The sequence below is a fragment of the Carcharodon carcharias genome, chromosome 9 (genome assembly GCF_017639515.1).
Source record: "Carcharodon carcharias isolate sCarCar2 chromosome 9, sCarCar2.pri, whole genome shotgun sequence".
NCBI lineage: Eukaryota > Metazoa > Chordata > Chondrichthyes > Lamniformes > Lamnidae > Carcharodon > Carcharodon carcharias.
The window spans coordinates 128,984,696-128,996,880 of NC_054475.1; the positions used below are offsets into that span (position 1 = coordinate 128,984,696).

The following is a 12,185-nucleotide window of genomic DNA, read 5'->3' on the forward strand; positions in this document are numbered from 1 at the left end:
AGGAATCCCTCCCGCCATGGTCGAGTCATTTTTGGACACCATGAGAATCCTATTGACTGGCCCAGGGAAAGTAGCAGCCACCACCAGGGTGGCTGACCCCATCAGCCCCATCTAACCCACAACCCTGACTAGAGCCAGCGCAGCCTGTTTACCTGTGTTCCCTTACCTACAACTGATGGCAGAGACCCCTCGTTGAGATGGAGGTAGAAGAGGTAAAGGGGATCTATCTGTTGGACAAGGGAGCATCATGTACCATGATCCATTCAGCTAACCCCACCACCTCACTTCTATCTAATGGGATCTCATACAGTCTGTCGGGATTCACAGGTAAAGAACAGGCTGGCTCATTTTCCATCCTGCTGACCATTCATTTAGGAACACTCCACTCGAAGTGGACCTGCATCCTAATGAAGTGGGAATTGGAGGGTGGAAAAGGGATCCTAGGAGCCGGCTTTATTGTGGGCCACGGGATCCTAGTGGATTTGTGGAGTCGCTGCCTATGGGGGGCAAAAGCAAGAAAGGAAGGCGGAGTAGTAGTCATCCCAGGGAAACAGGGGAAGGGGATCCTGTGCACCATGATGTGATTTGTGTTGGTCCGAGTTGAGTGCAATGCCTGACTTAGCGGCTGCGATGAAGGGCGGTGCGTCCCGTAAGGCGTCGAAACAGTCGCTGATTAAAGTCACCAAGAAGCCGCCTAAGAAGCGGAGAAAATCTCGCAAGCAAAGCTATTCCATTTACGTGTACAGGGTGCTGACCCAGGTCCACCCTTCCACCAGGATCTCGTCCAAGGCCATGAGTGTTATGAATTCCTTTGTTATCGACATTTTCGAGCGCATCGCCTCCGAGGCGTCGCACCTCATTCACTACAACAAGTGCCGCACCATCTCGGCCCGGGAGATCCAGAGCACCGTCCACCTCATGCTGCCGGGGGAATTGGCCAAACACGCCGTCTCCGAAGGCACCAAAGCAGTCACCAAGTACACCAACTCCGTTTAGGTCGACAATTCTGAAGATTATATAAAAAAATAACAATGAAGCCTAAAGAGGGTTATAACTCAAACACATGGTCAGTAATACCCCAAGGGAGTTCCAGCATTTGTGGGAGCCCACTTCACCACATTTGCCACACACAAATACGACTGTGGGAGGGTCAATGGGTTCGAAGTCAGTGTAGATGGGGACCCTATGGCCCAACCACAAAAGCAATATAACTTCCCCAGGGAAGTGGAGCCAGACATGGAAGCAGCCATGTCCTCCTTAGTGCAACAGGGGGTCCTGAGACCAATAGCCACCCACGTGAGCTCTACACTGTGGCTGGTTAGAAAACCGGACAACTCCTGGAGGGCCACAGTGAATTATCGGGTGTTCAACAGTAACATCCTAGCCTGTGCACCCATGGTAGCAGGAGTTGCCAACCTGATAGGAAGTATCACAGCATCCGCGACCACTTTCACGGTGCTGGATATCTCCAACGGGTTTTGGTCCATCCCTTCAAGGAGAGAGGATCAGTACAAATTTGCCTTTACCTTTAAAGGGCAACAGTACATCTGGAACTGCCTGCCTCAGGGCTTCCACAATAGCCCCAGCATTTTCTACCAATGCATGGCAAACAGTTTAAAGGGCTTCAGCCAGCCCAGGCAGCTGGTACAATAGGTGGATGACCTGCTCCCATTCACCGATTCAAGAGAGGAGCATGGCCCACTTCTGGCCGAACTGCTGGAACTGCTCGGGCAGGAAGGTTTTAAAGTGAACCCAAAGAAAGCACAGATCAGCCAGCAGGAGGTGAAATTCCTGGGCCTGACAATACACGCTGGGGAAAGGGCCATAGATAAAGCTAGATGGGAAGCAGTACAGTAGTTACCAGTCCCCAACACAGTCACGGGAGTGAGATTGTTTCTAGGGCTAACCAGGTACTGCAGAGACTTCATTGAGGACTATGCAGCCACAGCAGCCCCTCTGCTCCAACTCCTGCATAAGGGAGTGGAGTGGGTTTGGGATGAGGGGTACCAGGCAGCATTTGTCAGGCTCAAGAAAGATCTGCAGACCGTACCAGCTCTAGGGGCCATAGATGGAGGGAAAGTGTTCTTGCTGGAGGCAGCAGCCAGCGGGGACAGCCTGAGATCTGTGCTGATCCAAGAGCAGCATGGCAAGCTGAGACCGGTGGTCTACTCCAACAGGAGACTCACAGATGTGGAGAAGAGCTACTCCAATTGTGAAAGGCACCTCTTGGCCACACATTGGGCTGTGAAAAGATCGCTGATCTTCACAGGCACCTCTCCCATCACTCTCCTCACCCACCACATGCCCATCCTGATGCTCCTGGATGGAGAATCAAGGATGGGACAGTGAGCAGTGCCCCCATTGCTCGCTGGACCCTGCTTCTCTCACAGATGGACCTAAAAGTAAAAGGTCACTGCAATCCAAAGCTCGCAGCTAACCTGGTGTATCCTGGAACAGCCCATGGGTGTTCTATAGAAGGGGTTTGGGAAGTAGACACAGGTTTATGGGCCAGGATACGTCCCACAAGCCGTGAAATCTATGTGGATGGATTCAGCACAGTATCTGCTGGTGAGCGACTTACGGGGTGTGGAGTTTATGACCCAGTGGCAAACCTTGCCCTGGCAATTAATCTCCCCAGCACCATGAGCGCCCAGCAGGCTGAACTGTCCACAGTAGTGTACGTGGTTACACACCCCGAGATCTTCCCCACCCCATACACGATTTGCTCGGACAGCATGTTCACATGCAATTCGTGTACTGAGTACCTGGCCATCTGGTCCTGCTGAAGATACACCTCTGCTGATGGGAGACCCCTCACAGTGAAACCCTTGCTGGAGAAAATCTTAGCAGCAGTGGGAGAGGAACGGGAGGTTTTCATCCATAAGGTGAAAGCCCATTCTTCCGCAGAACCCCGGAGTGAGGGCAACCGGCAGGCCGACGTGCTAGCTAAGGAGGGTGCCCGCACAGGCATTTTCTGGGACCCATATTGGTCCCGTCCTATAGCAGCAGTCACGGAATGGGACACGGGGGACTGCAGGGGCAGCTTTGACCCCGGACCTTAAGACGGTCCAAACCCAAGACACCGTCCTCAAGGCAGTCCTCGGTGCAGTGGTAGAAGGGAAAAGGATAGAGGGTCCTTACAGCACAGCAGCCCTCTCTGTAAAGGGAGGCATTCTGTTTAAAGGAGAACAATGGGTAGTACCTCAGCAGCACAGGAGGGAATTCCTTCAACTGGCCCATGAGGGTCCAGGAGTGGGGCATCCCGTGCCTGAGACCACCCGGCAGCAGGTAGAACAGGCAGGATGGTGGCCAGGACTCAGGGAAGATGTCCACAAGTTCTGTGCCAGCTGTCTGGTGTGCGCTGCTAACAACCCTGACCCGCACAAAAGGAAGGTACCTATAGGACACATCAGGAGGGTAGAGGGACCATGGCAGTCAATCCAGGTCAACTACATCTGGCCCCTACCCAGCAAACCAGAGAGGCTATAAGTACTGCCTAGTCCTGGTGGAGGTATTCACAAAATGGGTAGAAGCCTTCCCCTTCTGAACAGCCACAGCTCTGAGTACAGCCAGGATCCTGGTCAGGGAGGTGTTCTCACGATGGGGGCTACCACAGTACGTGGAGTCCGACCAAGGGATCCACTTTACCGGGCAGGTCATGCAGAATACCCTTATGGTACTTGGCATTGAGGGGAAATGGCATGTTGCACACAACCCACAGTCCTCAGGGATTGTAGAGAGGATGAACAGATCCTTGAAAGAAAGGCTGAGGAAAGAGATGGTAGACTCACCTAGAAAGGTAGAATTCTTACCGTTGGTCCTAATGGGCATCTGAGCCAGCCAGTCAAAAAGCACGGGGTATTCCCCACATGAGCTCATGACTGGTAGGGTTATGCGGACCACCACCCTTGTGCTAGCCCCAGTGCTCATGGAGGGCCAGCTCAGAGAAGTGAACCGGGACAGCTTTGTCAGGAATCTGTTTGAACACCTTAAACAGGTTCACTGTCAGGCTGCTAGCAACATGGGAAAACAGCATCGGAGTTCGACCACACACAACTGCCACCTCCACCCAACTGAAGAACCTTCGCAGATTCCACAGGCCAGGACCACGTGGGGACGGCAGGCCCCAGACGACACAAGGAGCGTACCCCAAAACTGCAACCGGCTTACCTGGCTGGATTTCGAACTGTCAAGGAACCCTGGTTGGTGAGCATGATCCCTGACCTCTCCTAGTTCAATTTAGTTAGGTTTTGGGGATGGGACAAGGGTAAGGGGATTAGTAATGTGATTTTCCCTCATTATGCTGTGTGTTCCCCATTCTTAACTAAGTGTACTTTGTCGGTCTGTATAATCTCAGTGTAATCCTAATGTTATAAGTTCATTTCTGACTTCAGTAAACTCAGTTTTTTTCTTGCACCAAAACCAGTTGTCTGCTGCACTTTGTCACAACCCCCAAATAAGTCCAAGGTCTAGAACCCAGGGAATGAGAGCGATTCGGACGGCTCAGAAGTCAGAGGTGAAGCTGACACACACCACCACCCCCTACAAACAGTGCAGGCTCATTTTGAACACTGCAGGCTCACTTTGAACACGGCAGGCTCACTTTAAAGAATGCAGGTTCACTTTAAACACTGCAGGCTTACTTTGAACAATGCAGGCTCACTTTGAACAATGCAGGCTCACTTTAAAGAATGCAGGCTCACTTTAAACACTGCGGGCTCAGTTTAAACAATGCAGGCTCACTTTAGCAATGCAGGCTCACTTTAAACAATGCGGGCTCACTTTAAACAATGCGGGCTCACTTTAGCAATGCAGGCTCACTTTAGCAACGCAAGCTCACTTTAAACAATGCAGACTCACTTTAAACAATGCAGGCTCACTTTAGCAATGCAGGCTCACTTTAGCAATGCAAGCTCACTTTAAACTGTGCAGGCTCACTTTAAACAATGCGGGCTCACTTTAGCAATGCAGGCTCACGTTAAACAATGCGGGCTCACTTTAAACAATGCGGGCTCACTTTAAACAATGCGGGCTCACTTTAGCAATGCAGGCTCACTTTAGCAATGCAGGCTCAATTTAAACACTGCGGGCTCACTTTAAACAATGCAGGCTCACTTTAGCAATGCAGGCTCACTTTAAACAATGCAGGCTCACTTTAGCAATGCAGGCTCACTTTAGCAATGCAAGCTCACTTTAAACACTGCGGGCTCACTTTAAACAATGCGGGCTCACTTTAAACAATGCAGGCTCACTTTAAACAATGCAGGCACACTTTAGCAATGCAGGCTCACTTTAAACAATGCAGGCTCACTTTAGCAATGCAGGCTCACTTTAGCAACGCAAGCTCACTTTAAACTGTGCAGGCTCACTTTAAACAATGCGGGCTCACTTTAGCAATGCAGGCTCACTTTAAACAATGCGGGCTCACTTTAAACAATGCGGGCTCACTTTAGCAATGCAGGCTCACTTTAGCAATGTAGGCTCACTTTAAACAATGCAGGCTCACTTTAAACAATGCAGGCTCACTTTAAACAATACGGGCTCACTTTAGCAATGCAGGCTCACTTTAGCAATGCAGGCTCACTTTAAACAGTGCAGGCTCACTTTAAACAGTGCCAACTGACTTAAAACATTGCAGGTTCTCGTTAAACAGTGCAGGCTCCTTTTAAACAGTGCAAGCTCACTATGAACAGCGACAGCTCAATTTGAACAGTGACGGATCACTTTAACCAGTGCAGGCTGACTTTAAACAGTGCGGGCTCCCAGTAAACTGTACAGGCTCACTTGTTTACGTAGGGGGTGGTGGTATGTGTATCAGCTTCACCTCTGACTTCTGAGCAGTCTGAATCACTCCCACTCCCTGAATTCTAGACCTTGGATTTATTTAGGGGTTGTGACAAAGTGCAGCAGACAACTGGTTTTGGTGCAAGAAAAAAACTGAGTTTATTGAAGTCACAAATTAACTTATAGAATTACACTGATATTATACAGAACTACAAAGTACACTTAGTTAAGAATGGGAACACATGGCATAAGGAGGGAAGATCACGGTACTAATCCCCTTACCCTTGTCCCACCCCCAAAACCAAACTAAATTGAACTAGGAGAGGTCAGGGATCATGCTAACCAACCCAGGGTTCCTTGACAGTTCAAAATCCAGCCAGGTAAGCCGGTTGCAGTTTTGGGATACGCTCTTTGTGTCCTCTGGGGCCTGCCCACATGGTCCTGGTCTGTGGAATCTGCGAAGGTTCTTCAGTTGGGTGGAGGGCGCGGTTGTGGATGGTTGATCTTCGTGGAGGTCTGCGGTTGCGGCCTTGTTGTCTTCGGTTGAGCCTGCTGCCCCATGCCCCTCACTGTGATGTTGCCCTGCGGGCCTGTAAACCTCCAGATCTCCTCCCTCCGCTTGGCTCAGCTCCCTGCTTAAATTCGGCTTCAACTGCTCCCAACTGCTCACTCCCCTGTGTCAGCTTTCAAAACTGCTCACCCTTCTGTGTCCCTGCCCAAAAAGTGCTCACTTCTGATCTGCTGACCCAGTTATACTGTTTTATTTTAATTTCTTACCTCAAACCAATCAAGGTTAGTTCTTTGTTTGATTTTGGTGGGCTTCCCCAGGTGATTGATGTCTCGTTGTTTTTAATGGACTTGCATGATGTTTATCGTTGTCTTCCTGTCCTCGTAACTAGTCTTGAACTGAAAGCCATTGTATGTGTGGAGTATTAATGGGTTCGCATAATTGCATTGATTGTGGTCTTCCTGCCCCTGTAGTTAGTAGCGATTATTTATGCAAGATTTTGACGGGCTTTGGTTTTGTGTTGATTGTTTTAAAGGGAAGAATGTATATTCTGTCTCCTCTCATTGTCTGGTTTCAGGTACAAGTCCAAAGTCATATCCTTGTTGATGATATGAAAATGTGGGAACTTTGAGAACCCTTCACACTTTAAACTGTGCAGGCTCTCTTTAATCAATAGAGTCTCACTTTAAACAGTGCAGGCTCACTGTGAACAGTGCAGGCTCTCATTAAAAGTGCTGGTTCACCTTGAAAAGTGCAGGCTCACTTTTAGCAAAACAGGCTCTCCTTAAACAATGCAGACTCTCAGTAGACAGTGCAAGCGACTTTGAACAGCACAGGCTTGCTTTAAACAATGCCAACTCAATATAAACATTGAAGGCTCCCTTTAAATTGTGAAGGCTTTCATGAAACTTTGAAGGCACATTATAGACAGTGTAGGCTCATTTTAAACAAAGCATGCTCTCTTTAAACAGTGCAGGCTCTCTTTAAACAGTGTAGGGTCGCTTTAAACAGTGCAGGGTTGCTTTAAACAGTGCAGGCTCTCTTTAATTAGAGCAGGCTCTCTTTGAACAGTAGTGGCTCCTTTTAAACTGTGCAGGCTTTCTTCAAATGATGCAGTCTCAGTTTAAAAAGTGCAGGCTCACTATAAACAATGCAGGCTCTCATGAAACCGTGATGGTTAACTTTAAAAAGTGCAGGCTCACTATAAACAATGCAGGCTCTCTTTAAACAGTCCAGGCTCTCTTTAAACCACGCCAACTCAATGTAAACATTGAAGGCTCTCTTTAAAAAGTGCAGGCTTACTTTAAGCATTGCAGGCTCTCATTGAATTGTGCAGGCTCATTTTAAGCAATGCAGGCTCTCATTAAACGGTGCAGGACCCCTTTTAATGGTGCAGGGTCTCTTTAAATTATGCAGTCCCACTTTGAACAGTTCAGGCTCACTTTGAATAACGCAGGTTCTCTTTAATGAGTGCAGGCTCTCTTTGAAAAGTTAAGGCTGTCTTTAAACAGCACAGGCTCCTTTCAAATAGTGCAGGTTCTCATTAAACAATGATGGCTCACTTTCCAAAGCACAGGCTCTCTTTAAACCGCGCCAGCTTAATGTAAACATTGAAGGCTCTCTTTAAACAATGCAGGCTCTTTTTAAACAGTGCAGGCTCTCATTAAACAGTGCAGGCTCACTTTAAACAGTGCAGGCTCTTATTAAACAGTGCAGGCTCTCTTTAAACCGTGCCAACTCAATGTAAACATTGAAGGCTCTCTTTAAACAGTGCAGGCTCTCATTAAACAGTGCAGGCTCACTTTAAACAGTGCAGGCTCTCTTTAAATTGTGCCAACTCAATGTAAACATTGAAGGCTCTCTTTAAACAGTGCAGGCTCTCTTTAAACAGTGCAGGCTCTCATTAAGCAGTGCAGGTTGCCTTTGAACAGTGAAGGCACACTTGAAACAATGCAAGCTTTCTTTAAACAGTGCAAGCTTGCTTTAAGCAGTGCAGGCTCTCTTTAAACAGTGCAGGCTCTCTTTAAATTATGCCAGCTCAATATAAACATTGAAGGCTCTCTTTAAACAGTGCAGGCTCACTTTAAACAGTGCAGTCTCACTTTGAACAGTGCATTTTAAAAAGTGAAAGCTCACGTTAAACAGTGGATGCTCTGTTTAGAAAGTGCAGGCTCTCTTTACACAATGCAGGCTCTCTTTAAACAGTACAGGCTATCTTTGAACAGTGAAGGCACACTTGAAACAGCACAGGCTCCCTTTAAACTGTGCAGGCTCTCTTTAAATAATGCAGGCTCACTTGAAGCAGTGATGGATCACTTTGAAAAATGCAGGCTCCACTTTAAACAGAGCAGGCTCACTTTAAAGAATGCAGGCTCACTTTCAACAGTGCAGGCTCTCTTTAAACAGTGTAGGCTCAGTTTAAATAATGCATGGTCATTTAAACTGTTCAGGCTCTCTTTAAACAGTGTAGACTCTCATTAAACTGTGATGATTCACTTTAAACAATGCAGGCTCACATGAAACGGTGCACGCTCTCTGGGAACAGCGCAAGTTCCCTTTAAATGGTGCAGTATCACTTTGAACTGTGCAAGCTCACTTTGAACAGTGCAGGCTCAATTTAAAAAGTGAAGGCTCACGTTAAGCAGTGAAGGCTCACTTTTAAAAGTGAAGGCTCATTTTCAGGGCTGAATCTACCCCCCCTCCCCCCCCAGGGGGGAAGTTGAAGGGCAGGTGCGTACAGGCGGGCTTCCGATCCGCGCCTCCGTTCAGAGGCATGCCACTATTTTACCTGGGCCGGCCAATTATGGTCTGCCCAGCATGACATCAGCACAGAAGCGCTATGCGCTCCCTGTATGGGCAGGGGAGAGATTCCCAAAATCGAGAGTGCACTCATTCGTACATGCACATAAAGGAGTGCACTCATCTCCTTGATGCTAAGTGCAGCCTCATGGAGATCGGCTCCAAATATCAAAAAGCAAAAAACAGAAAAATAATATTTCCCTAGCATGTCAATGTCACATGAGTTGGGACATGTCCATAATTTTTACAAAACCTTTATTTAAATTTTTTAAAGCCTACATGAAACCTCATCCCGCCCATGGATGAGGTTTCATGTTTTTTCCAGTTCCCGCTGGGGCTCCTGGCCTGCCCGCCAACCTTAAGGTTGGACAGGCATGTCTATTAATTACTTAACTAACCCTGTCAATGGCCTCAGTTGGCCATTGACAAGTCGGCGGGCGCACAGTTGATTTTGCTGCACTCCCGCCTTCCTGAAAATTTAAATGGAGTGCGGTGACGTCGGTGTTTCCCCCTGATGACACCGAGCGTCAAATTAGACATCGGCAAGTGGACCCCGCCTTCACTCGCCGACTCGTAAAATTCTGCCCAAACAGTCCTGGCCCTCTTTAAACAGTGTTGGCCCTCTTTAAACAGCGCAGGCTCTCTTTAAACAGTACAGGCTCTCTTTAAACAGTACAGGCTCTCTTTAAATGATGCAGTCTCACTTTAAACAGTGCAGGCTATCTTTGAACAGTGCATGCTCTCATTAAACAGTGCAGGCTCCCTTTAAACGGTACAGGCTCATTTTAAATAATGCAGGGATAAAAGCATCTGCCCTCACGCCTTCTCCTCCCTCCCAGAAACATGATAGGGTCCCCCTTGTCCTCACTTATCACCCCACCAGTCTCCACATTCAAAGGATCATCCTCCGCCATTTCCGCCAACTCCAGCATGATGCCACCACCAAACACATCTTCCCTTCACCCCCCTCGGCAGCATTCCATAGGGATCATTCCCTTCGGGACACCCTGGTCCACTCCTCCATCACCCCCTACTCCTCAACCCCCACCTATGGCACCTCCCCATGCCCACGCAAAAGATGCAACACCTGCCCCTTCACTTCCTCTCTCCTCACCGTCCAAGGACCCAAACACTCCTTTCAAGTGAAGCAGCATTTCACTTGCATTTCCCCCAACTTAGTCTACTGTATTCATTGCTCTCCTCTACATTGGAGAGACCAAACGTAAACTGGGCGACTGCTTTGCAGAACACCTAAGAATGACCCAAACCTCCCCGTCGCTTGCCATTTTAACACTCCACCCTGCTCTCTTGCCCACATGTCTGTCCTTGGCTTGCTGCATTGTTCCAGTGAAGCCCAATGCCAACTGGAGGAATAGCACCTCATCTTCCGACTAGGGACTTTACAGCCTTCCGACTGAATATTGATTCCAACAACTTTAGATCTTGAACTCCCTCCTCCATCCCCACCCCCTTTCCGTTTCTTCCCCCTTCCTTTTGTTTTTTCCAATAATTTATATAAATTTTTCTTTTCCCACGTATTTCCATTATTTTTAAATCTTTTATGCCCTGCTAGTGTTTCCACCCCACCCCCACTAGAGCTGTACCTTGAGTGCCCTACCATCCATTCTTAATTAGCACATTTGTTTCGATAACATCACCACCTTCAACACCTCTGTGTTCTTTTGTTCTTTTGTCTGTGACATCTTTTGATTATCTTCTCCTATCACTGCTTGCTTGTCCCTACAACCACACCACCCCCCCACTTCTCTCCCCCCACCCCCCCCCCCACCTTAAACCAGCTTATATTTCACCCCTCTCCTATTTTTACTTAGTTCTGTTGAAGGGTCATGAGGACTTGAAACATCAACTTTGTTCTTCTCTGCCGATGCTGCCAGACCTGCTGAGTTTTTCCAGGTAGTTCTGTTTTTGTTCTAAATAACGCAGGGTTGTTTAAACAGTGCAGGCTCTCTTTGAAAAGTGCAGGCTCACTTTTAAAGCGCAGGCTCTCTTTAAACAGTGAAGGTTCTCTTTAAACAGTGAAGGCACACTTCAAACAGTTCAGGTTTTTTTTAAATATTACAGGCTCTCTTTAAACATTACAGACTCTCTTTAAACAGAGCAGACTTGGTTTAAACCGTGCCAGCTCAATGTAGACATTGAAGGCTCTCTTTAAACAGTGAAGGCTCTCATTAAACAGTGTGGGCTCCTTTTAAATAGTGTAGGCTCTCGTTAAACAGTGATGGCTCACTTTAAATGTGCAGTCTGTCTTTAAAAATTGCAGGTTCTCTTTAAACCATGCAGGCTCACTATAAACAGTGCAGGCTCTCTTTCAATAGGACAGGCTCTCTTTAAAAAGTGAAGGCTCACTTTAAATAGTGCAGGATCATTTTTAACAGTGCAGGCTCTCTTTAAGCAGTGCAGGCTCTCATTAAAGAGAGCAGAATCGTTTTTAACAGTGCAGGCTCTCTTTAGGCAGTGCAATATCATTTTTATCAGAGCAGACTCCCTTTAAACAGTGCACTTTCTTTAAATAATGACGGCTCACTTTAAAAGTGCAGGTTGGCTTTGAAAAATGCAGGTTCTCTTTAAATCATGCAGGCTCGCTTTGAACAGAGCAGGCTGTCTTCAAACAGTGCAGGATTCTTTAAACAGTGCACGCTCTGTTAAAATAGAGCAGGCTTTCTTTGAATGGTGCAGGTTCCTTGTAAACAGTGCAGGCTCTCTTTAATCAATAGAGGCTTGCTTTAAACAGTGCAGGCTCTCAATAAAAGTGATGGCTCACTTTAAACAGTGCAAGCTCTCATTAAACAGTGCAGGCTCTCATTAAAAGTGATGGTTCACTTTGAAAAGTGCAGGCTCACTTTAAACAATGCAGGCTCTCATTAAACAGTGCAGGCTCTCAATAAACAGTGATGACTCACTTTCAAAAGTGCAGGCTCATTTTAAACAGTGCAGGCATCCTTTAAACAGTGCAGGCTCTCTTTAAACAGTGCAGGCTCACATTAAAAGTGATGGTTCACTTTGAAAAGTGCAGGCTCACTTTAAATGCTGCAGGCTTTCTTTAAACAGTGCCGCTCGATATAAGCAGTGCTGT

General features: G+C 47.5%; 1 protein-coding gene across 1 annotated transcript; it reads left to right on the forward strand.

The window, feature by feature from the left end:
* Window positions 1-630: 630 nt before the first annotated feature.
* LOC121282474 (histone H2B-like) lies at window positions 631-996 on the forward strand. Its single transcript, XM_041196177.1, has one exon. It carries the CDS (start codon window positions 631-633, stop codon window positions 994-996), a length of 366 nt encoding a protein of 121 aa, XP_041052111.1.
* Window positions 997-12,185: the final 11,189 nt, after the last annotated feature.

What these genes read in the sequence shown, in the direction of transcription:
- LOC121282474 (XM_041196177.1), top strand. Translation starts at nt 631, where the DNA reads ATGAAGGGCGGTGCGTCCCGTAAGGCGTCGAAACAGTCGCTGATTAAA.